The 26,324-nt window shown below is 39.4% G+C and overlaps 1 protein-coding gene across 1 annotated transcript in view; it reads left to right on the top strand.

Moving 5' to 3' along the window:
* LOC128356750 (neural cell adhesion molecule L1-like protein) overlaps positions 1-25,602 on the top strand; it is a 34,690-nt gene extending 9,088 nt beyond the window's left edge. Inside the window, exons 11-26 of the mRNA XM_053316876.1 lie at positions 463-632; positions 1,065-1,230; positions 1,676-1,800; positions 1,914-2,018; positions 5,042-5,239; positions 5,582-5,652; positions 5,759-5,981; positions 6,933-7,048; positions 8,347-8,551; positions 9,032-9,154; positions 10,894-11,076; positions 18,407-18,520; positions 18,847-19,008; positions 19,410-19,541; positions 20,734-20,806; positions 25,261-25,602. Of these exons, the coding sequence (XP_053172851.1) occupies positions 463-632; positions 1,065-1,230; positions 1,676-1,800; positions 1,914-2,018; positions 5,042-5,239; positions 5,582-5,652; positions 5,759-5,981; positions 6,933-7,048; positions 8,347-8,551; positions 9,032-9,154; positions 10,894-11,076; positions 18,407-18,520; positions 18,847-19,008; positions 19,410-19,541; positions 20,734-20,806; positions 25,261-25,465 (2,371 nt within the window). The 3' untranslated portion in view covers positions 25,466-25,602. The remainder of the gene's footprint in view (positions 1-462; positions 633-1,064; positions 1,231-1,675; positions 1,801-1,913; positions 2,019-5,041; positions 5,240-5,581; positions 5,653-5,758; positions 5,982-6,932; positions 7,049-8,346; positions 8,552-9,031; positions 9,155-10,893; positions 11,077-18,406; positions 18,521-18,846; positions 19,009-19,409; positions 19,542-20,733; positions 20,807-25,260) is intronic.
* Positions 25,603-26,324: the final 722 nt, after the last annotated feature.

Here is a 26,324-nt window from a genome sequence, read left to right as displayed (position 1 = left end):
AAATCAGGAATTTATCTTCACATATCTTGACATTTAAGGTTATTATAGTTTTATTCATACATTTACACTACAGTATATCAGTCAGGTCTGTGCATCTTGCAGATATCTGAGCTGTAGTCTAAAGAATGAAATATGGCACTTTAACACTGCAGTGAGTCATACTATTAATCCAACACTGCTTCAGGTGTCTGCATGACAGTCTGATGTTGACACTTATGTCTGTTTAATGAGATAATCCTATTCCGTTCCTTGAAATTGGGCTAATTAAATCCTATTAAGTAGCACCGCAGCTCTGCTACACTCTACAAAAGGGAAATAGGATCTTTAAACAGTCCATGACAAAACAGTCTTAACTTTAAAAAGACCCTGAAAATATTAGGACAGTTGATCTGATTCTGTTGGATGATCCTTTCCATCCTGTTGTATTCAGTCTTAAAGAGGTCTGAAAACTTTTTCTCCTAGGGCCAGAGAAGATGAGACTCCAGAAACACTCAAGGGGGAACGTTTTTTATCTCTCCAGAACGGAACATTGCAAATCACCAGTGCAGAAAAAAACGACAGTGGGAAATACGTGTGTGTTGCCTCTAACAAGGAGGGCCTGTCAGCTATCACTGCTGTGCTAGATGTAAAAGGTATCTCATCAACATGATTAGTGCTCTCTTTAAACATGGGTTAGGTTAGGGTTGTGTTTCTCTTTGATCAAATACCAGCAATACTTTATGTTTAGTGCTAATTACCACATATTTGCATGCTAACATGTTAAAGTAATATTATTTAATTTTACATTCTACCCATGTTACTTGTATCATTGTGGTGTGTGATTTTGTAATTCAGGTGAACTGTCCCTTTAAGGTTATAGTCAATAAAACTTGGATTAGAGCTTTTCTAACTTTTGTTTCGTAATTTTAAATGCATCCCTCAATGATATATGCAATATATTGAGAAATCCTGTATATATTCACTGGCATTTCATGAATGCAAATTACTGTGGAAATGTATTGAGCAATATCAAGACATTTCCATTTTATTACTCATTTCACTCATGACCTTTTTTAAATCTTTAGACCCTACAAAAATAATAGAGCCACCTCAGGATATGCAGATCACCAGTGGGACCACAGCTAAGTTGATGTGCCAGGCAGAGTACGATAAAAGCCTGCAGGGCGTCTTTGAGATGTTATGGAGGAAGGATGGGGAGAAGATCCCTCTTTCCTCCGAGATAGATTCCAGGTAAGTGGCTGTGGTTTGATAATGTTTCCATTAATTTTCAGATGTGTCTGTGTCTAATGCATAGGAAGGAAAAAGGCAAGACAAAAAACCCCAGAAACAAGGAAGCCCCAAAACATTTGTTCTTTATCCTAGTCAGTACCAATAGATAGGGTGTAAGACAGAGGTTTTATTGTTGTTTAACTGGATATTAGATCATTTGTTAGCAACATATATGTACAAAGGTTACAGTGTCAGTGACAAACTACTGCACGTACCTGAATAAAAAAGTCTGGCACACATACACCATGACTGTATTTATCAACATGAACATTTTGATGCAGTTCCAGATTGAAATGTAGATTAAAAAAATAAAATGGATAAAGTGTAGAAGATTGTGTAGCCTTTGTTGGTTGATTGATTGATTGAACAATTGATTGCTTTATTCCATATGTGCTTCTATGTTCAGGTACTCGGTGGATGATGGCATGCTGAAGATCATGAATGTAAACCTCAGTGATCAGGGAATATACACATGCATTGCCAGAACCAATCTGGATGAGGACAATGCTTCTGCACTGCTCACAGTACTGGGTAAGATAGTTTAAAGTTTGTTTTATAGTTTTTAAATTCTCAAGTTGTTTTGATGATTAAATTCACAGTTACTACTAAGCATCTATTGTTGCTGTATTTCTTTTGTGTTTCAGATGTTCCCGATGCTCCACAAAATATAAAGATATCTGAACTAAAGACTGAGAGAAATGTCTCACTGTCTTGGGTACCTGGGAGTGATCACAACAGCTCTGTAACAGGTATTGAATGTGGAATCAAACCTAAATTATGTTTACTGCTTAACTTTTATGACTCATTTGGCAAGTGGTGGTGCAAAATACTGCAACAGAAAAACTGCTAATACTCAGAGATCATTAACAATTGCTTAAATTACTGTTGTGACCATCAGTTCTTAAAATGATTCAGATTATCAGTGTACAAAATAATGATGTAATTACTTTTACGGTGCAGTTATAAGAGGGTAACACAGTGTAGTTGCACAGGAACAAAACAAGTATACCGAATATTTTGAGGCACTTTTCAATTAATTATGGCAACTCTGGCCATAATTCAAACACTATAAATTGTAAAATGTTGTCTTATTTACTCTGCTGTGTCAATAAGTGTTGCTGCTTTGATCATTGTTGCATGATAAGGAACAGATAACTGATTCAAATAGCTGTGCAGTGCTGTGGATCCTGGCAAGGGACCTTGTCTCTGTCCTAATTAAATTTCAGAACTCAGTGATAATAAGAATTCATATCAATTTCTGAATGTATCCATTTTTAGGTTTGTAATGTTTCTTAGGTCTGATATATACGGTGGCCGAGACCCGCCATAGCTGCAAATAAAAGTAACGCTGCAAACAAAAACAAATGCTGCTGCAAATAAAAAGAAACGCTGCTGCATATAAAAGAAACGCTGCAAATAAAAAGACACACCGCAGCAAACAAAAAAAAACGCTGCAAATAAAAACAAACGCCGCTGCAAATAAAAGAAACACCGCAGCAAAAAAACAAAAAACAAACAAACACCACAGCATATAATAAAAAAAACTATGCAAATAAAAAAAGACACAACGGAAGTGGATTACCGGGGACTGTTTTTGCCGAAACACCGGAAGAAGAAACAACAACAACAGGACTACGAATTGGAAAACGAGCTAGAAAGTAAGTGAAAATGGTAGTGTTTGAGGGTGACTTGTCTGTTTCAGCCAACATGGGGATGAGGATCGGAACTGCAGACACTTAAAACACGCTGTTCCGCCTACGGGACGGGTCGTAGGTTGGGAGGTTGGGAGGTAGCCACAAGTCCTTCTGAATGTTTTAAACACCAACCCTTAAACATATTTATTCATGCCGTACATTGTTAGAAAGCATAGGTTGCCCTGATTCATTCAAGACCACTCACGAATTATATTGGTTGCTCACAGCCGTAATAGTATTCAGCCACTCAGCTAAAGTAAAAACAGCTATAATCTCTACATACCTTCAAAGTCTTCCCTTTATCCACAACGATCATCTTATGACTCAGGACTTTCTGTACAGCTCGCCAAGTATCCATTCTTGTGAAATATGAAATCCGTTTCCATAACATCGAAATACTTTCCTCAATATGTCCATGTATTTAGTCCAACACGTAACGTAATAACACAAATAACAAACCATTTACGTCTTTTCCTGACCTACACGTACAAGCAACAACAACAACGACAGTAATAAGCTGCCGGAACTATGTAGCCGTCAGTTGTTTCCACTCTCGTTAGTGGTTTCCCGTGTTAGCCGAAGCTAACAATACACCGGCATTCTGCAGTTCAACTTCAAACCTGGGGCTACATCGCCTGACCAAATAACACATTAAAAAGTACACGTAGCGACATTAAACACTGCCATTTTCACTTACTTTCTAGTTCGTTTTCCAATTCGTAGTCCTGTTGTTGTTGTTTCTTCTTCCGGTGTTTCGGCAAAAACAGTCCCCGGTAATCCACTTCCGTTGTGTCTTTTTTTTATCGTTTTTTTTATTATATGCTGCGGTGTTTTTTTTTTTGTTTTTTGCTGCGTTGTTTCTTTTATTTGCAGCGGCGTTTGTTTTTATTTGCAGCGTTTTTTTTTTGCTGCGGTGTGTCTTTTTATTTGCAGCGTTTCTTTTACATGCAGCAGCGTTTCTTTTTATTTGCAGCAGCGTTTGTTTTTGTTTGCAGCGTTACTTTTATTTGCAGCTATGGCGGGTCTCGGCCACCGTAGGATATATGTTATCAATGACCAGAAATTAAATATCCCCTTGTAAGACTGCAAAGTAAAGTCAGTTTATTTGTTAAATTTAACATCTTAGAGTCACAGCAGCTCTTTTCTGAATATTTTTTGTGGATCACAGAGTTCTACTTAAGACCAGGTGGATGTGTGGAGAACGCAATATTCATTTGAATAAATGAATCTGCCATGGAATAGCCAAAAGCTGTAGCTGTGTCTCAAATCACTCCCTTGTTAACTTGTTTATTACTTCCGACATGATAAACAGTCTGTCAGGTCCTCTGTGGCAAGTAGTTCATTGATATTTGGAGACTTGTACATGGGTGTAGTTCTGTAATCTACATGTCCATCATCTCAGAAGCAAAAGTGAAGCACTTAATTGTGTGTTTTTAACAAATGTGGTTTCATTGTTTTTTATTGCAATGTTCCACTTTTTGACAGTGTGCTTACATTATACAAACAATTTTACATTCTGACAAAAGTCAGAGAGTGAGAAAGTATAATACACTATTGCAAGATGTGTGTGTAATATTCTGAAAAGTAAATGTATCACCTGTATTTCAAAACTTTCATAAAGGAATACAGTAGCTCTAGCACTTTGGGCAATTGACTGACACCTCTCTTATAACTGTGCATTAAGTATCAAGGCCGAGGACTTGTTAACCCAGCTTAGTGTAAAGACTGGAATCTGGGGGAACAGCTAGTCTGGCTCTCCACCTGCACCTCCAAAGCTCAGAAATATGTGCAGTTACTAGCTTATTTTTCCCATTTTTATGCTAAACTAGTTTAATTTCCTCCTGCTTCCAGCTTTGTACTTAACACACAGACATGAGAGTGGTGATATGAGAGTGCTTTTCCTTTATTGGTGTAAAGAAAGCATTAAAACTGTATTAAAGATAATCCATCAATATTTTACAATGGACTAAAACTAGACAAAAATAAAAGGAGTCTAATGCATGCTTTCAGCGTTTGTAATCATCATTTTTAGGAGGATGATTAAATGTGCGTGTCTCCTATCTCCTCCATGAGCACAGAGTTTATAGTGGAGTATGAGGAGAGCCAATGGGAGCCAGGAAGGTGGAAGGAGCTACAGAAAGTCCCTGGTTACCAGGCAACAGTCGAGCTGGCCCTACATGGACACCTTAACTACCAGTTCAGAGTGTATGCTGTTAATGCTGTTGGACCTGGACCCCCTAGTGAGCCCACTGAGAGATACCAAACACCCCCTGCTGGTGAGACTCGCTCCCTTTAATTAACATGTTCTGCTGTTATCTGTCTATTGTGAAACTACACAAATGTCTTTCTAAATGTGCAGAGAGGGGCTGTATGGAGAGGCCAGCCTTTGGCCACAGTACTTTGTAGAAGAAAGGAGTGTTGATATTTTTGGGAAGCTCTTAAAATATTAGCTCCAGCACATGTTGCTGCTTCTCCTAGGCTCTCATTTGAATATATGTACATCTACTACAATTACCAAAGTTCTTAGTGAAAGATTACAAAACAGTAAGATGAACTCCACTTTATCATTTTTTTTCTATTTTAATAATATGATGCAACTTCACAAATCTCTTTAAAAGCCCCTGATAGGAACCCAGAAAACATCAAAATTCAAGGTCATCTTCCTTATCAAATGGACATTAGCTGGGAGGTAAGAGAATGAGCATCTCTTTGTAGTAACACTGTACTCTATAAACTATTATTACATGAAAGCATCATACATGAAAGATTATCATCACTGCATTGTCCTATTGCAGCCGCTGCTGCCTATCGAACACAACGGCCCAGGTCTTGAGTACAAGGTGAGCTACAGGAAATTGGGGTTGGAAGACGTCTGGAAAGAGCATCTGGTCAAAAGACACTCCTTTGTCGTGAGGAACACATCCACTTTCATCCCATATGAGGTCAAAATTCAGAGCAGGAACAGCGATGGCTGGGGACCAGAACCTAAAATTGTTACAGGTTACTCTGGAGAAGATGGTGAGTTATAGATGTAATATTACTTCCTCTACTTCATGTATTCACATCATTAAGGTGTTTGATTCACAATATCTGGATATAAAATGTTTATATCTGTCTCGCTTTTGTTCTGCTGTTTCATTTAAATGCCCTGCCCTGAACCAGAACTAGAACACATAGCTGTTGTTTTGCGCATGACTTACTCTGAACTTTTTGTGTTACCGTATGCCACCCTATCTTCAGTTGTCTTTTGGCATTGTCTGCGGGAAAATGTGTCAGGTTAAGTTCTTTCATTTTTTTCCCTGTAGACCATGGTTTTAACCCCATGCAAGTGTGCAGTAGTAATTTCCTCCCCTCTGAAACCCCCCCTCTTCAACACACCTTTGCTAAATTCAGCAGGCGGCCGATAACCTTTGTAGTGCAGAGGGATGTCAAATTTCCACTTCTGTTTCAGAGGCTGTTGGAGATTTGACAGATCATGGCACGCTTTACGCTGTAGGCCTACTGAGGCACGATGGCTGCTTCTGTCTCTTGTGTCTGCTGCTGTGCTCCTATCATTTCCTACCAGGACAGTTACTTGTAGAGCAGAGCATATATTTAGAATAATTTCATGTTGTGTATTTGTTGTGTTATTTGTTTGCTTTTGTTTTTTTCACTGCTCATAGAAAGAGGCAACTTTGAATGGATGGGCTGGTTTATCAGGTGGTCAGCTGAAAATATATTTTGTGGTTTTTGTGCTAATATTAGTATCAGTGTTTTTGTTTACCACCTTAACCAGAAATGGATAGCTTCTGCACAGCCTCAGACCATTAAATTAGGCTTTTTTTGTTGTTGTTTTACTGTGTCTGCAAGCATTTATTTTCCAAATGTCTTCCTTCATACATGTTTTATGGTAGTGCTAAAGAGTCTCTGCAAAGGTAGCCTGCTGTTTGTTTGTCTGTATTCCTGACCTTCCCTCCATGTGTTTCTCAGTTCCTTCTGCAGCACCCCGGGATATAGCGGTGGAGGTGATCAACACCACTGTTCTGAGAGTAAGCTGGTCCCCGGTTCCAACTGCCACACTGAGAGGTCATCTAAGGGGATACGATGTAAGTTCTTATTGTTGAAACACTGTCTGAGAACTCTTTGGGGGTAGAAATGATTTTTATATTATATTTTAGAAAACAGTAATGGCATATGAATGAAATTTGATTGTAGAAGTAATGTACAAACATGCATAACGTATGATAACCCAATACAGAATTGGTAATTATGCAGTAATTACTGGCACAAAGGTTGGCATCAATCACTTGTTAATACTGGTCTAAAAAGATAAAGAGCTTCAGTTGGTACAACTTTGTTAAAAGTAGATTTACTAGTAGGTTTTCATTTACTAAATTATCAATAATAACTGGAGGAAAATGCTATTAACTGTCGAGAGTGAATGATAGTTATTACTATAATCAAAATATGTGCTCAGATCACAGTTTAGAGAAAGTAATAACCATAATCTTCACTCATCGATTAATGCCTTATTTTGAGCTCTGCAGTCTTGTCTGCATAATCTCGCTGTGATTACTGACAAATCAATGAGTTTTGACACTCACATTAAGATGCTGACCTGAACCGGAACATGAACCGAGCCTTTAGGTCCTTTACTCAGGGTTTTTTCAAAGTGTACCTCGGACACATTTTAAGACTCGAGGAAATTGTGCTTTCAACTCGGCAGCCCCGCAGCTTTGTAATAGTCTCTCAATAAGCTTGAGGGCCTTGGATACTGTGGACTCTTATAAAAGGCAGCTAAAAATCCATCTGTTCAGACAGGCATTTGGATAGCATGTGGTATTTTATGTTTTATTTTGACTCTTAAGAGTGTTACCCTTGTATATTTTCTCTGGAGTCTTTTTGTATTTATATAATTTGATTTTATTGTATTTGATTTTATTTCTTTGACTGTGAAAGATTTTGCTTAAATCCTTTATTTGCTATAATTAGTACACTTTTGTTATGCATTTGTCTTCAGTGTGTGATAACCAAAGATAGCATCTCAGGAAAGAGACGCCTTTCTCCTCCAATATTTTGCTTTTTTCAACCCATAAGTGCAGAAACAATATTAATGGGTATACTGTCAGATACTGAATCCAGAAATGCAAAAATCAACACAATGATTAACAGAGTAACAATGACAATTCTGTGAAGTAGCTACTTATCACATACTATCACTTGAGCTGAAACAAGGTACATCTGAAATTCACATTTTGTAGGTGATGTCAGATATCAGATCAGGTGAAACCTGTAATTAATTACTGCTCCTCAACATATTTTATCTCGCTGTTCTGTCTTCTTCCTCCTTTCTACGGTCTATTCAGACGTGTTTCTTATCATTTTCCTTTCTCCCCTCTCACAGGTTCACTGGTTGAGAAAGCGAAGTCTGTTAAATCCTAACAAGATTTTGGATGAGCGTCACTCCCTGTCCTTCCCTGGGAAGAGGAGTCATGCCATTGTGCCTGGCCTCAAGCCGTTTTCTGAGTACAGACTCACTGTCAACGTTTTCAACAAGAAGGGCAATGGGCCCAACAGTGATCCGGTCACCTTCAATACACCGGAGGGAGGTAAGGTGTGGGGGATGGCACAAACATAAAACACACAACATCTACAGTAGATGAGGCAGTCTTTTAAATTGAGTCAGACAAAGAGACAAGGAATTTGAACAAAAGCCCATATGCCATATGTCACAATGTTTACCCTTATAGAGCCAGTGAGAAACAGGAGGTTATTAAAGCTAGTAAGCAGTGTGATAGTATGACTCCGTTTTTCACCCTTGTGACATGACAAAGCTACTTAAAACAGGTAAACTGACAAATTATTGCAACAGTGTGTAAATCAGTATAATGCAGGGTGAAAAAACACAAGCAAGAAAATATATGTGACTGGAGACAAATAAATCCCTCATTATTTAGTTAAGACTGTCTTGATTCAAGGATCCTAAAAAATAATTAAACTTCAAAACAAACTGGCACTCAATCAAATCAAAAAGCTGCTTGTAAAATATCTATGCAGTAGGTGCATTAACATTACTCTCATTTTCACAGTTCCTGAGCAAGTGCCCATCTTGACTACTTCAAATGCCCAGAAAGACTCTATTTTGCTGGTATGGGGCCCACCGCTGGAGTCAAACGGCATCCTCACTGGTTATCTCCTGCAGTACCACCTCAGTATGTACACACACAATGTTTTATGACTAATTACTCACTGTCTTAACACAGTGCAGACTCTGCGGGATTTCTTTCATTAGTACATTTAGCTGTGGCTTATTCCTCTGTCTGCAGTCTGTCTATGAGGTGTTACAGGCGAAGTGTAAGCAGGAGTGTAGCTACAGTGCCAGTGGAAAATAGTTGAGAAAAGGGGGTAGGATGTGCAGTGGAGGTTGCTCAGACATACTGAACATACAGGGGTTTGATGCACGTTTGATAAACCTGACAACAATCCGGATGCACTCTCACCTACCCCCCTTTCTTTTCTTATATTGTCATATCAGACACTAGGTGGCAGTGTTTAATTCTGAACACTACACAATGGTCAGCAACAGCCCAATTGTGCAAACTACTTTAGATTATGGTTTCCTCTGTGTTTCTTATCTCATATCCTCCTGGGCTGCAGATTCTTTTCCGAAATGATCATTCAAACCAATGTTATTTGTGCCTTTTCCACAATTTCTTTGGTATTTATCACTCACAAGCCTTTCTTCTGGCAAAAAACCCCACCTCTATGTTAGGGTGAACAAATGAGTGAGGGGCTTTTTTTTCTTCTCTTTTTTTAAAGCCTACACTCTCGTTGGCTGACATTTCTGAAGTCTTTTGTGTGAATTGTGAAGGCAGAGAGAGCCCTTTGCCGCCTCCCTCAGCACCCACAGAGTCTGGCCAGCCCTTCAATACACTCTGTCCCCCTCTCCTTTCTGCTTTTTCCCATATCAGATGTCAGACTTTACACAGATATTCCCACACAATGCAGCCTGTGGGTGTTGGAGGCTTTATGTTTGAATTGATTCACCATGTAACTCAAGTGTATTTAAAATTTAGCTTTTTGTTAATTCCATGACTAAAATATTACATGGTGTACTACATGCACAGCCTGCACATCTAGTTGAGTAATGAAAGTGCCGTGTATAATTAGTCAATGAATAATCTGAAGGTGTTCAGAAGCACATTAAATATCCAGTGTTTTGTGCTACAAACAAACATCAATTTTCCATAGCGGCACAACAGGCTTGGCATGTATTCAGCAGCTCTCACCTGCATTTCCACATTGGCATAGTAATGACATCAACGAGGGCGGTTGCAGGAGAAATGTGTTGCTTTCTACAGTCTGCACACATACTGTACTTTGATCTATAATGCATGTTTGGTGATACGTTATGCTGCTTGTGATTGCTACTCTTCTGATTTCCTTCTACCGCTTCCACTTTATGTTTAATTTTTTTTCTTTTTCCCCTTTGTCTTCCTTCTTCATTTTCCAGCTGCACCTGTGATTTTCTTCTTTTTTACACACTTGTTATTTCAGATTTCCCTCCATCATTTCTTTCCCATTTCTCCCCCATTGATTTTTCTTTTTCCTTCTCTCCTCCCACTCCTCTTTTTATACATTGCCACTTGTTTACACTCTTTACCCCCTCTCCTCTTGAGCTCTCAATCCTATCGTTTCATCTCCCCTCGCCTTTCTTCATAATGTATTCCTCCTCAGCTCACCTGTCACGACATGTATCTGCTGCATTCACTTTCCACATGAGCTGGCATGACATCTCTTCATCTTCCTCCTCCCTCTACTATTGACCCTCATTATAATTGTGTCCCATTAATATACAACATCCAACATTGATGACTTTTTTGGCGTTTATCTGTTCTAGGCTCACTCAAGCCACATAAACTGACATGACATCTTTCTCCTTCCTGTATAGTTAATGAGACCTCACTGGAGGTGATTGATTCCCAGGAGATGAACATCACTGGGGCTGACACCACCCAGTGTCAGCTTCAGGGCTTAGAGGAGGGCAGCCTCTACCGCTTCCACCTCAGTGCCTGCACTCGAGTAGGCTGTGGACCTCTGCAGACCCAGGAGAGCAGCACCATCAGTCAACCACGTGAGTAGATGAAATCAGCACACCATGGGATACTAGTGTGGTTAAATAGAATCACAATTAACTTTATTGCCAGGTAGGTAAACAGGTTACAATACAAGGAATTTGACGTGGTGTTGTTATGGTGCATAGCGGTACACAAAATTGACTAGGAATAAACAGTGCAGTATACATCATTTATAATAATAAGTAATAAGTGCCCCTCCAGTGTTGTACAAGCTTAAAGTCCGTGTAAAGTAAGAATAAATATGTGTTCTGAGTTTGACATACCACAGAAAAGTGTGTTGTTAACCACCCTGCCAAACTTGAATGATCAAAAAAATCGCCAAATATATGAAATTAGGCTTCAAAGAAAAAAAAATCAGCCTCTTTCTCTGCTCCCAAACGTTGTGGGAGTACCAGCCGAGTTCGCTGAAACCCCGCCCCCTACCAAGTGTCACCTGTCAATCAAAGTCACCACTTCTACCAGAAACATGGACGCTATGTCTGAGAGCTTTCTGCAGCTAGCTCGGCGGCTAACTCGGCAACTAACTCAGCTAACTGGCTAACTGTAGACTGTAGTAGTAGTAGTGTGCGCTGAATGTCTTTATACCTCTACAGCAGCAGGGGCAGGTTTATGCTAACGCAGCGGTGATCTTGAAACAGTTTGTGATGCCTAGCTCCACAATTCAAATTTAAATGGTTGAAATGCTTTTTACACCTTTTTTAGAAATACATTTAGGACCTATTTAATGTGTTTAGAAGAAAAAGTCTGAATTCACTTTACACGGTCTCAGGATTTTCTAGGCTTGGGAACTTTTTTATGCTAATACAGTGTTCCAAATGTGGACAACTGGATTTAATTTATTTGAAAGAAATGAATGTTAAGCATAGATGGATGAAAATACTCTTTTGATTATTCTGATTCAGCTGGAGTTCTCAGTTTATGTAACCATGCACTCTGAATTGTCTCTAGTAAAAAAAAATTCTTTAAATAAAATAGAAAATAAGATACCAAGTAGTGGAAGGAATGCAACTTAAAATATTGGTTCATGAGGTATATTATATTTTAAGCTGCTGCTTAGAGATTGCCTCCCTAATATATTTGAGAATGCTATTCGACAGTTTGCATATAAAAATGAGCATCTCCAGTGTTCATATGACAGTGATTGTGTGTGCATCTAACTGCAGCAGGGAATGCAAGTGAACATGAAGGCACATAAAGCAACAGGGAGTCTGCAGTTTAGGCCGGTCCTGAGCACTTTAGTGCTTTATAATAAAGTAAAATGACTTTGTTTGAAAAGTTTCTAAAGGATACAGGGAGACAGTTTAGTTAATATAAAACTGGAATTTTAAGGCTTCCTCTTATAGTTTTGTTTTAAAGTCTAGCAGCAGAATTGTGAGTACTTTTTATCCATTAAATACACATTTAAAGAAGACCAGTGAAATCTGTACCCTGGCTATACTTCTCACATAGTTTGACATATACACGTAAACCTGATTTTGGTAATTCCATTGATATGTGATCTAAAGCATAGTTTGGATTCAAAGACATGGGCTTATAATTTATAAAAACAGCATATGGATTACACTTACAAACCTAAGTGAGGCTGAAATGATCACAAGTATGTATAGTATACAGTAAATATCAGAGGTCAGGACAGATATTAAGAGCTGATCAACTATAGACAACAATGCACTAGAAAATCCCTAGTTTTCTCTGAATATCCTAGAGAAATGGGCTTGACTTGCAGTGCATACAATCTTATGATAATTAGTTATGGGCTCTTCATAAATTAAACATGGACCTCCAGTTCTGCTTTTCTCCATTTCCATTTTTTCACCCTAAATTATCTCTTTAGCTCTGAAATAGATTTGATAAACAGTAATAATGGAGTGTCACACAACCTTTAAATGACCTTGGGTGTCCATCAGGTAGTTATTCAGGTTGTCAACTTTCTCAGCCACTGAGCCAGCCTCACTGAGTATTTTAATGAGCTAATCATTTCAGAGAACAAAACCTCTGCTTTAGCTTCTGTTATGCTATTCTAAAGTGTAAATGATAAATGGACTGAACGTATAAAACACCTTTCTAGTCTTCCAATCACTCAAAAAGCTTTTACACTACAAGCCACATTCAACCATTCACCATTCATATGCTGATGGCAGGCTGCCATGCAAGGTGCCAAACTGCTCATCAGGAGGAGTCTAATCATTCATACACACTCCCGAACACTCACAGCACAGCCATCAAGAACAATTTGGGGTTCAGCATCTTGACCAAGGACATTTCGACACATGGACTGGAGGATCAGGGATCAGACTGCTGATTAGTGCACGATCCACTCTACCTCCTGCCACAGCAGCCACTGTGATTTCTCTGATGTTTTTACTTCCAAAAATAGACACCAAAAAGCACAATAATGATGACAAACAGAGTCATATCCTTGTGATATGACTAGTACTGTATATATTACAATGCTAATGTGTAGCTACATCAATGTTGTATACATTCTATGAATTCAGTAACATTAGGGTCAGTACTATTGCTAATACAAATATTTTGGTCCCCTTTTAAATTCTTCTATCAAAACTGGCGATAGTCAATGAGACAGGATCAAATACTGTAATTCTTCATGAATTATATAATAACTGCCTTGCTGGTTTGTAGGGCCTACTAACTTTATATAATGCACTTTGTTATATATCTGCTCCATAAATCACTTAAGTTCTATGTCCTAATTTGAGAAAAAAAAAATCAAAAACCTAAACTCTAAACATCAATCCACATAGGAGCTTTCCTGCTAAAGTCTCTTTCTTATCGTACAAGCATGTAACAAACATGAACATATGTCTTGTCCTGCACCTTATCTTGTTGATTGAATAAAGAACATGCATTCACTGGGGAAATGTGCACTGCTAACATTAGTTGGTAGGCTAAATAATTAGCTGCTTAACTGCAGCACATTCAACAGTATGTATATATAAGGTCCATTAGTTTAGATGCTGGTGTGGTCCTTAGACATCAATACCACTGCTTACAAAGACGTGTAGTCCTTAGTGCAAGATTCTTTACTTTGTGGAATATAGTGCTCAAACTGTGTGATAATAGATATGATATTTAATGTTTCTTTGGACAGCATTCAGATATGCAATATTACACTTATCAGTCTTATCAAGAAGAAGAGATTGTTAATATTAGGTGATGACCATCTGTGGTTGTTCTGCCATAACTATTATTTTTTGTTAAATTTTGTCAGTCCTATAACCTGCCTTTGAGTGCACAACTGCTAACAGATGGACTGATGTTTTGCAATATAGTACAGTGAATTGTGTTGTGAGAACGTGCACTTACATGAAAGATTTCAGACTGTAAGTGTAAGTGTTGGGACAGACCCTATGTATGTGTTACTGCCAGCCTGACAGTTCAAAGTTCCTGAAAACTCTTCTCTAGCTCCCAATACTTGGCAGTATTGATATATGAACGCATAAGAACATATCTGTTCGCTATCTCTGATGTTTTAAAAAAGGTTATTCATTCTCCTCTGGCTTTTATATTTCCTCTGAGAGGCTCTCTATTTTGTTGGTGGACATCCAGCCTGAGAGCCATTAGATTCATTGTTTGTAAATACGGCTGAGTAGAAGGCTCTCTGGGAGATAAAATGGTTCTGTTTAGGAGCACTGTCCTCAGGGCATGTTAGTCACAAAGCAGCAAAGTAGATTTATAGATGCCAATAGCACGGAGCAGCAGCACCATGAATTTAGAGACATTAACAGGGAGTGATGGAGTGACAGTGAAATGAATGGCTTTGAAATTTTCTTTTTAGATTTCATCTTTGTGACTGAATGAGCTTTTAATGTGTACTGCCATTTAGTAAGGATAAACGGTTGTCTGGCTAAAAATTTGACAAATTACAGAATGGCATAGCAGAACAAAAAACAGCCATAGAGGTATCAGTAGATATGTGTGTCCACGTGTCTTTGTTTGAAAACCCTGTAATGTGAAGAGAGTGGCTGAAGTGTGAGACAGAAAAAAAAAACATAGAAGGATGGGGTGAAATGTCTGTGAGAAAGAGGAGCAGTAAAAACTGAGAGAACAGCTAACAGCCGTAGCAGAAGAGTGTGGCAGACAGAGAAAAAAATATCTATTTTTCTCCATCAGCTCTCATGAGATAACAAAAGCAGCAGAGATAAAGCGGGTTGCAAACTAGACAAAAAGCACAGAAGAGCATATACCTCTAGTCACACAAAAATAACCAGCCCCTCCAGAGATTAAATTATTTGCTCTGTGACAGAGTATTTGAACACCCAAGTTGTTTGCTAATGGTTTGAACTCAGTGTTTGAAAAAGTTCAGTTAGAAAGGGATGGTTTCATCTTCATTGCAATCAGCCCAGGATTCAGCTGTCAGAGCAGAGAGTTCATAAATGGTTAACAATATTACATATTACTAATATAAGCAACTACATGTATACATTTACACACACACACACACACACACACACACACACACACACACACACACACACACACACACACACACACAAACACAGGGAAATTACAAACATGCTTTATCACAACAACAGTAATAGCTACATCATAAACTTGCATTATATTCACATAAAAGACTAAGGACCAATAACAACATAATAAAAACATTTAAACATCTAATTAAATGTACAAAATGTATACAGGAAGTGACACATTTCCCCAAACTAAATCTACTGTATGACCGTTAACACTATCATTTCACACTTATTAAAGACACTTTCTAGTTGCAGTCATGTCTTAAAGGAAAAATGCTCATGATAAAGCTACATAATGACTGTGTAGCTACTAGCTATAAAAAATCATGCTGAAGATAACAGGACATGGTTTTGCATTGTGTTGCAGTTTTTTTGTCTTATATCATGCTTTTTGGGATATTCTGTAATTTATATACTGCAATAATGTCAGAGGTCTATGTTCCAAAAAAGGTCCAAAACTTGACATTAACCTGTGTGAAAACGCCGCTTTGTTTATATTATGACCTCGACTTCCCCATTGAATGGACATCAGATTGTTCGCACATGCCCACATATAACATATATAACATATGCCGTCCATTCCATAGTGTTTGTTGCTGAGGTTGTTCTTCAAACATGGACTTGAGAAGCTGACATTGTTGAGTAAAGTTGAGTAAAGAAAAAGAAAAAGAAGTAAAAGCTTGTCTGTTTACGTGGCCTCTGGAGCTGGCAGCTAACCAATTACAACAAATTGGGCTCATTTGGAGGGAGGCATTGAAGAGACAGGTGTACGACAGCCATAACAAAAGTGACAATATTGTAACCCTAGTTCTTTAAGCACAGGCAGAGCCCTGTATTGGACTCTATGGGCAATACTTTCCTCCAATCACACAAATTTGTATGTATATAACCAGCCAATCAAGATGCGCCTTCCAATTATATGTATCTCACACCATATATAAAGCAGTGTCTTGCTGCCCCTCACTTATCTAGAAACCACCAAGTTCAGCAGACAGCATATGAGCAGCAGGATTAATGGGTAGCTGCCTGGGCCTGAGTCTATAGAACTAGGGTTACAATATCGTTACCTTTGTACTACCACACACCTGATGAATGTCATCACTGGCTATATGTTAGTTGTTGTGGCCCTCCTACTACTTTATAAATCCAAAGTGAAGCAGTAGTGGGTCCACCACAGCCCAGTAACATGAACATGGCCTAACCACGTAGGGGTCACAGGTCATCTGCTGATGCCTGACTATCATGCTGGAGACTGGGGTTTGTTTCCCACTTGGGCCGAAAAGATTCACATGTGACACTGGTTGCCGTAGACCCGGACGAGTGTGGGGAAAATTTTGGAGGGTGAATGTAAAGGATGCAATTGTAAAATATAACCCTAACCCTAACCCTGTGGGAACATAGGACCTAATTTTGAAAAGAAAGTTAGAAATGTGGAAACACTGGGCTGTGGGAACATAGAGCTGACCCCGGTGCTTTGCTACCAGGGACATTAGTGTCATCGACATTACAGTTAAGTTCTATAAGTACACTTCATTCGTCATTATAGAGACGTAACATAGTCAAATTCTAGTTAATATTTGTACGTTTTATCTACTTGTTTATGTTTATTTCTTTTTGGTGCTCAGTGAAAAAACACCACCAACAAACGATGCATCCAACTGCATGTGGTTGCACTGTGAGGATGCATTGCCCACATATTTGTGTGTCTCAGTGTGTGTGCAGTCACATATCCCTATGCAAGTGTCTGTGTATGTGCCTGGTGTATAAACCTTAAAGCTGGCTTTCCATATATCTCTAATATTCTACTGTATTTCATTTTCTTTTTATCCCTCTGAAGATTTGTCTTTGACTACAGCTGTGGCCTCTGTTCAGAGCAGTATGTATCACCGCCTGCAGCCGCTGCAGCTTGCTAACATAGAAATAGAAGTAGACAAGGTCATAGGTGTGTTGGTGTGTTGGTGTGGCGAGTAGCTGTCGCTTATAGTTAGTTAAACAAGCATAATTCCTTTGGGTAATTCCTTTATACCAATTCAGGAAAGATTTTCCAAAATTCAAACTGTAAACATTTTGTGTCAGCAAATATCCATTGAAGTTTGAATTTACAATTCAGATTTATTGTGTTGACCTTGACCCTGCTATAATTATAGTGTGTTTATAATTAGATGCAGTGGACTTTCACAGTTACCCCCATCAGTTTTCCCAGTAGCTCCAACAATCCTGCCTTTGTGTAGTTTGTAGAGCCTACTTGTTTCACAATAAAGTATTAGACCTGACAGTACGGTAACAGGAATCTAACATCTGAGGCTTCTGTTTTATTCTAGGCCACAACTGCTCTCTCTCCTTTCCCAGCTCTATCCGAGACAATTCTACTCATCCTCCTCTAGGTATATAGCTCCCACTCACACATGCACAGCCAATGATATCCTTGTGATCTCATCTTGATGTACCTGAACTTTCAACTAACAATGAGATTCGAGACATGGACTCGCTTCAATCTATTCAGATATCCGCTCAAGGCAGGGGGCCGTCAGGAAATGCCAGCTTTGCTTAAGAGAGAGTGAAGACTAGATGTCACTCTCGCCCACCATCTCTATATCTACTCTTTATGAGCAAAAATCCAGCTTCACTCAATTAAGTCTGGGTCCCAGCATCGCCTTTTGAACTGTCGTCTTGAAGGGTTTCTGCTAGCTGCACTGTTCTCAAGCTGCGGGGGGATCCTATTTGCCTCTGCTAATCCTCTTTTCCTGCGTTTTTTCTCCTTTTCTCTGTGGCTGTCTGTGTTTTCCTTTCCTCCCTATTTTCCTCCCCCTATTTCTTCTCTCTTTATCAGTTCCAGCCCTGTTGAACATAAGCTCTTATGTGAGTGACACCTTTGCCAAAATCAGCTGGACTGCCAGAGAGGAACAGCAGAATTCGCAGCTTTATGTGGCTTATATGAATAACCGTAAGCTTCTTTCACCATCTCCGCCTTGCTAAACATTGGTAGAAATTTTAGGTGTTTAGGTGCAACTGGGAAGGCTTTATGTAAACATCTAAAAAATACATTATAAGTCAGCATATACAGTACACCAGCTGATGTCTGCATGGCTACCTTCATCATTTCCTCTTTATCATTGCCACAACACATTGTATTAAGATGTATTTAACATTATACATAGGTCAACACAAATAAATGCAATAACTTAACACTCTAACTCGGCAACGGCTTTCGATAGTATGAATTCTAATACAGACTTGCTGCTTGTGCACTTCTTGTGCTTCACTGTGTAGGTGATGGTAACTGGCGGATTTCAGAGGCTGTTAACACTTCTCAAAGTTTCCACGTTATTGATGGGCTCAAACCTGGAACGGTGTACACGGTGCGCCTCATGTCCAAGAGCCTGCTCGATAATGCTAGCATTTTCGAAGACGTTATCCAGACACGGGTCAAAGGTGAGAAGAGAGAAAGGGGTCACAGTCAATAGAGTTGAGTGATTTAGGTTCTAGTCTGCCATAACAATGCCGGCATATCATTGACAACTGGGTATCGAGTGTGGTGAATGTGTGAGTTTGTTGCATCTCTGCACTGTTTACTACATTGTTTTTGCCTTTCTATCTCATATTCTTTCAGAGGAGACAGAGTGTTGTAGCTGAAGGGAATGTGAGCCAAATACGACATGAGAATATCCTCTCAAAATTGAATACATCATGGTTTTTTATTTTGAGTCAAAGATAAAGTTGTATGAGGAGCACTTGAGGGGATTGTTATACAAATAGACAAATATACAAATAGGCCAGTGTGTGTAAAATTTATCTTTGAGCTCTCTGTCTTTTTGGGTTTTTTTCATCCTCAGGTATGGCAGGTCAGCAGAGGAACTTCTCGACCCAGGGCTGGGTTATTGGGACCATGTGTGCTGTGGCACTCCTCACCCTTGTTGCACTCATGGCTTGCTTTGTGCGGAGAAACAAAGGTGGCAAGTATGCAGGTACGCCGCCGCCCCAGCGACAAGACATGTTCTCCATGGATAAAGGTCAGTTAGTCTTTGACCAGGGTTGGGTCCTCATGTCGTTCCACTTCAGGAAGTGAACCAAAATGAAAATCCTGAAATGTACAAGTAGAAGATAACAGTCTGATTTGGTAACATGCATTTTAATTATTTCTAAAATTTTAATGATCACCAGTGCTTGATTTGACTCTGATGTGATTTTGGTTGACCTCCTGAAAGAACGTGCAAAGCACCTCAACCCTGACCCCCCACCCTGTTTGGAAATGCATTATGCATGCATGTTGGACCTATGCATTTAACTCCAAAATGCACTGGTAATGTGTGTAGTTTTTGCTGTATGTGAAATAATTTGCTCTCTGCATGGTACCTCTGATTACATACCTTGTCAGATGAGTGGGAATCAGGTGGCTTTGTTCTTCAAAACCCTCACCTGTGCAGACCCTGTGGGCCATTTCCCTGCACCTTTATGCTGCCTTGTATCAGAGCCAAATTCAGTCTCACAGTGGTAGCTACCTGCAAAGTGTCCCCTTGCTTGGTTTCTCTCCTCTCAACCTGCTTTCCCGTCTTCTCCCCACCACTCTATTTCTTTGCCTGCAGTAGCTTTTGACGTGAAGCACTGAATTTTTCATCACCTCTTTTGGACTCCCCCTTTGCCCAGCCAGCTCTTTTCATGAAATCTTTTGTCTCTCTCGAAAGCATAGCATATTTTTGGGATTTTTTTTTAACACGTATTTACACAAAGAGCTGATGTGTTGCACTTTGTGCAGACACACAGGAGAGAGGCTTTCAGTGTACAGACTTGATATAATGTTTACACAGTCATATTTAGTTCTTATCAAAAGCTTTTGAATTCCATCTCTTACATACACTTAGGTGTTGTAAAGTAAAAGTTCATTTCATTCAAGCACAAATATTGAGATTTGCTTTTGCTCTACTTTCCAAGCATTGCCCGACAGAAAATCACTGAAGTTCATTAAAAATAACAAAAGGCGTTACTGAGTTATTTCCCTTTGGAAAATGTTACAGATATAAAGCTTTATAGTTGTTTGAATTTAAAGCATTATAAATGATTATGTTTCCCAACAGTACATGTAATATTTAATCATATCTATCGATGAAAGTCCTGATCTTTCACAATGTTACTGAAATGCCTGTTCTGCCCCTCCTGCAGTGAAAGAGAAGGAAGACCTCCACCCTGACATGGTGTCACAGGGAATGAATGATGACACCTTCTGTGAATACAGGTGAGCTGTACTCCTGCTCTGCAGAGGAAAGCTGCAGTGCCAAGGTGTTCTCAGGATATTATCTCGTTGAAATGCATTGTGTTGTGGCAACATTCATCTAACAACCATATGTTAAATATTATCTTAATAAGAAACTCATGTGTTATGTGTCACAGTAATACTTTTTTCTCTCCCATCCCAAAAGCAAAGCTTGCATTCATGAGCTTTACCAGGATCAGCCTAGGAGCCAATGTTCTCATCATTTTACAGGCTAGGTAATCACAGTTACAGTTAGTTACAAATAGTGGGTAACACTCAACTAAAGCCTTGTTTCCCTTTAGTTGGAATTAAGATTGTGTGCACTCAGCCGTATGTGTTAGCGCAATAGTTAGGTGATTTTGTGCGCTAGAATGTGCATGTATGTGTGTTTGTGCTCGGTGTTTGCCAAAAACGTACACAAACATACAATAAATGAATGTCTAATATCTAAATGGTAGCAAAGTTGGTTTATTACTGCAGGAAGAAAAAAGTAAAGCAATTGACAAAAACAAATAAGAAAAAGACATGACAGTAACCCCAGTCTCAACTGAATGGCCACATTAGCATTCAGTAAAAAATTGTCTGTCCAACACTCAAAAACAAAAAGGAGGTGGTGTCACAAGGCCATCGTGGGTCAAAAACACACAAACAGACAAACCAAAAAGAGCACTGAACAGAGTGCTTGTTGTTGTAAGTATGAAAAACAGGGTAGTCTAATATTGTTCAAAACATTAGCACACCACTGAAGTAATGAGTTCTCCTTTTTAAATCGAGCCACAAAGGCCACATGTATGGGAAATATATCAGATTGAGATAAACCGTCATTTTCCTTTAAATATTCCATGTTGACTTTCTGTACATTTGAATGGCTGTACAAAATTGGCTGACTGGTGCAAGTGCGACCACTCGAGTTTCCAAGACATTTCTTAACAGCTGTAATGTTATTAACTATTTAAGCTATTAGATGAGCTGCCTACTGAACCTATTCAGCTTAGCCACTTCCAACACAGAAAGACCTGTTTGAGGAGACTGGTGGTTACCGAAACATGAAATGTTTTTGTCAGTTAATTTAGTGCCTCAGCTTACTTGGGAATTAAATACAGGCTGCACTTTAATTGCAATGGAGGAAGCTCCTGCTGCAGACACACATATTGATACTCGACATACAGTAACTGGAAATATCTAACATTCAATGACACAGACATAAACTAAGCATGGCAAAAGGGTGGAAAAACTGGACCTTTGCAGACAGCTGTTGTACTTTATAATGACTGTTGAATTTCCATTGTTTGCATTGTTTAGCTGCTACGGTGACAGTTTAGGGAAATGGGCTGAATCCTATTTTGCCTGACAGCACTGCAGCAACTGTGTGACAATGCTGTGTTTGTTTGTGCACACATACAACAGAACATCACCTAAAATGGCCTCATCTGTCTGCTTTGATTCTGTTCGTCATCATATTATTCAGAACATGATTACTCACAATTGTGTTGTTGCTGCCAATTGCATTCCTGTGATTCTTGCCCAGACTGTTATTCTGTTCAGCAGGAGAGAAAAAAAATCTATTGTCTACAACCCAGTTTATAGATTATACAGTTTAAAGATGTAATAAGTACATTTTTACCATACCATATCTCAAAATGACCATATTTGTTGGGATGATAGGGGTTTCAGCCAATATCAATGACTGAATGATTGCTGTACGGATAGTGAGATGGCTGTAATTAAAACCAAAACCAAAAATAGTTTTTGATTTACATGTGTAAAAAATGTTGAAAATAATTAATCATTTTTATGACTTTATATATACACACACACACACACACACACACTGACATTGTGATATTGATTTTAGCCCAGGTACTAAGTTTCCTATTGCAGTCATCAGGCAGGAGGAGCCGCAAAAAATATGTGTTTATGAGCTTGTGGGGATGTTTGGCTGCAAGTTTCTGTTTAGAATGCCTCTCATGGTTGGTTTCATGAGGCTGTTCTGACTTCTGTCCCCCCCCCAGAGTGCCCTTAGCCTCACTATGATGTTGTTTTCTTGGCTATAGAGCTAGATTCAGGGCTCTCTTGTGCCCTTTGAATCTCTGAAGGCAATAGACCACCCACTGGCATGCCACGTGTCTGGGGAGCTGACAAGTGGTAATTATGCTTTAGACAATTTCTCTTTGGCGACAGCCCTCTGCTGCCTCGACCCACTGTCCACTGCAAGAGCAGCAGGTGTCATAGCTGGAGTGAGCCGATAGCCAACATTATGATGCAATTTCTTCCTCAGCTAGTTTATTTGTTATTCTTTTTTGGGGTTTTTTTTACCCCTGCTCCTTTTTTCTCATCTCAGCTTTTGTCTTCTCATATTTTTATGTGCAATTTGGGAGGCAAATGTGGAAAAAGTTTTCCTACAGACACCTCCAGAGTAAAATAAATACGACTTCAGGTGCAAGAGGATGAAAAAAAGTCCTCCTTGCGCCTGACGTTTCTGTGCTGCCCCCAAACCAAGTCAGCATGGGTCAATGGCGAGACAAATTTAATTACCTTCTGGACAGTGATGTGCCTCCACTCCATCTTTCACCTGTTTGTTGAGGCTGAAGGAAAGCCTTTTCACGGCAGCAGCTGAGACTGATCTGGATCCTGACCAGGTCCTGAATGAGCTGGGGCACAAAAGCACTCAGCCCCATTTTATCACTGTGTTCAAAGTCATTGTGGGCGGGCTGCGGCGTCTGTGGCATTCCTCTGCTCTTAGATAACAGCCACTTATCTTCAGTGCTCTAGAGTCGTCAGAGAAAAAGGGTTTGATAAGAGCTGAAATATGGACCTTATGTGGATTGCATGGTAAACGGCCTCATGAAATAGGATTGATAAGATTGTTTATTAAAAATCCATGTGAAAGAGACCCACTTTGTAATCTTAGCTTGAACCATAGACCATATATAAAGATGGACAGTGCTGCCATCTTTCTTATGTGATGTCATTTGCAACCAGAGTTTGCGCAGTAGAGTTGGATGCCGGGATGATGGGCTGTGAGACCCACCCCCTCAATTTGACAGACAGGCGTCCCGCCACTGAGAAAAGCTGCATGTGCATGTAGAGGTAAACCTGCCAAAATTAGCCAGCAACTAGCAGCAACAGCTGGTAGTCAAAATGAAACCGTGTACATTAGCGTCTTCCATCAAAAACTGCTGCTGTTGCTCTTCTGAAAGAGGTTTGAGTGCAGCTGTCAATCATCCCTTTTTATGTTTTCAAATAACTAAAATAACATGTATCAGAAAAATTAGCACATGAACATACATCAGCATAAAAAAAAAATGACACAAACCATTTTTTTTTTAATTTGATTTGACTAATTTTTTTTTGTTTTGCCCTTGTCCTATTTGCTAACATAGAGGGGGCAGGACTTATGAGCTATACTGAAACCAGCCGCCAGGGGGTGATCAAGATGTTTTTGCATAATTTTTGGGGGAGCTGTCATGTCGTCCATATTTACATTCTATGGCTTGAACCACCGCGTCAGAGCTAAAATGCTGCTCAAAATGTTGAGCTTGTATTTGCCATAGGTGTCAACCAAGGCGTGCTGCAAATGGCACTATCACATACCAGCCACCTGAGTGTCATCTGGGAACGCAGACGGTATGAATACTAAACTGAAGGAGAGAGAGGTGTTACCAAACATGGACGGTTTAGGGAATTAGAAAAGAGGACAGGGAGGAAAAATATCCTCAGTGTTTTGAGGTGACCCCGCGTCTTGTAGTGAGACACCTGCAAGTTGGCCAGTTGCCCAGCCTTAAATTGGCATCTAATCTCCTTGGCCTGCGTGTGAGCCCCTCGGGAATACCAGGAATGACAGGCTGTTTGTCTGGGATTGCATATGCCCCACCTCTTCCCCCCTCTTCTCTCTCCCCTTCACAATCTCAGCCTTCACCTCCACCCCCCACTTATACACACACATACACACACACACACACACACACACACACCTCCCACCCATCTTCTTCTTCACTGTTCGGAATGAGCTGCACTCTGGCAATTTCCATCGCTGGCTCTAAAGAGATTTGAAATTGCCTTTGGTCTTGAAGGCTTGGCAATTAGCAATTAGTGAAGTGATTGTAGCAAGCCCTCCCCACCTCCCTTGCGCTCCCTTTCCTGCTGTGAAGCCACTGCATCCACCCCTGCTTACTGCCTGTAGTGATGTATTGAAACCATAAGAACTTCCTTTTTGAGTGGGAGCCTGTGTGTGTCTGTTAGAGCAGCCAAGCATTTAATAGTCTTTATGTATTGTAGATGCTCTGTACACTGGTGTTTCTGTGTGTGCTTGTGTGTCAAACACAGTCTCTAGGGTCATATGTGTTGCTTCTGAACATCTGCCTGATGTGCTATACAATGTGTTTGTTTATGCACTGCACCACTGACCCCCCCTTCTCTGTTGTTGTTGATGGCAGTGACAGTGATGAGAAGCCACTGAAGGGCAGTAGCTTGCGTTCCCTGAATGCAGTCGGGGACAGTGTCAGCAGAGACAGTCTGGTCGACTACGCCGAAGGAGACGAAGAATTCAACGAGGACGGTTCATTTATCGGAGAATATTCCGGACCCAAGCATCGAGGCTCTGTTAGCCAGCCCAGTGGACCCAGCCCAGTCACTGCATAAAGCCAAGCTCCAGTTGAAACAGTCTACTTCAAATCCTTTCAAGATACTTTTTAAATTCAGCTTCCCTGGCAATGAATATAACTTGAATGGCCAAATATGGAGGAATAAAAACGACTCAAATGTGCTGCAGTCTTTAATGCTGCCTGCATTAAATATTTTGCCCAGAGGCTGGAAAGGAAAGAATACACCCACCCTACACACCTACCATACGTGTGAAAAAACTTTGTACATACTGTAAGAGAATTAAATGTATCATTTGAGTGTTTCATTATTTTGTTATTAATGATAATAATAATAATACAAAAAGTGTTTTTGTACCTGTAAATATTACTTTTGGTTACTGTATATTTGTATTTATATACTCATGAAAATTTGAGAATTGAATCAATGATAATCAAAATGCTGATAATACCTGTTGTCTTTTATATCATTATAGCAAAGTTAAACTTTTGATTGTTTTTCATATCAAACAAGTGACAATAACACAAATATAAGAACATACATTTTGAAGTAAGTTGTTTTCCTTCATTTATCTCCAGAGTGTTATAATTAATACATTGAAACAAAAGCAGTTTGTCATACACAGTATTTATGTTTATACGGTTCATTTAAAATCATCTGCCTTTATTCTCCCAGCTATCACAGGATGAATCACTCTACCCCCCTTTAAAGTTTAAAACCTGGTGGCTGGGCTACTTATTATCCTCAAATTGCTAATCTTGTGTACCTCCTTCCCAGTTTCTTCTAACGTTGTTGTAATTATTCATAAGTCTCTATTGGCCTTCTTTTTCTGTAACTCAAAAAACACTCACTTATATGGTAAGCTCACTTTCAAGTTGAGATGTCCTTCCACTGAACA

The sequence above is a fragment of the Scomber japonicus genome, chromosome 4, assembly GCF_027409825.1.
Source record: "Scomber japonicus isolate fScoJap1 chromosome 4, fScoJap1.pri, whole genome shotgun sequence".
NCBI lineage: Eukaryota > Metazoa > Chordata > Actinopteri > Scombriformes > Scombridae > Scomber > Scomber japonicus.
Note: the sequence above shows the minus strand (reverse complement) of the source record. Positions and strands in the feature narration are given on the sequence as shown.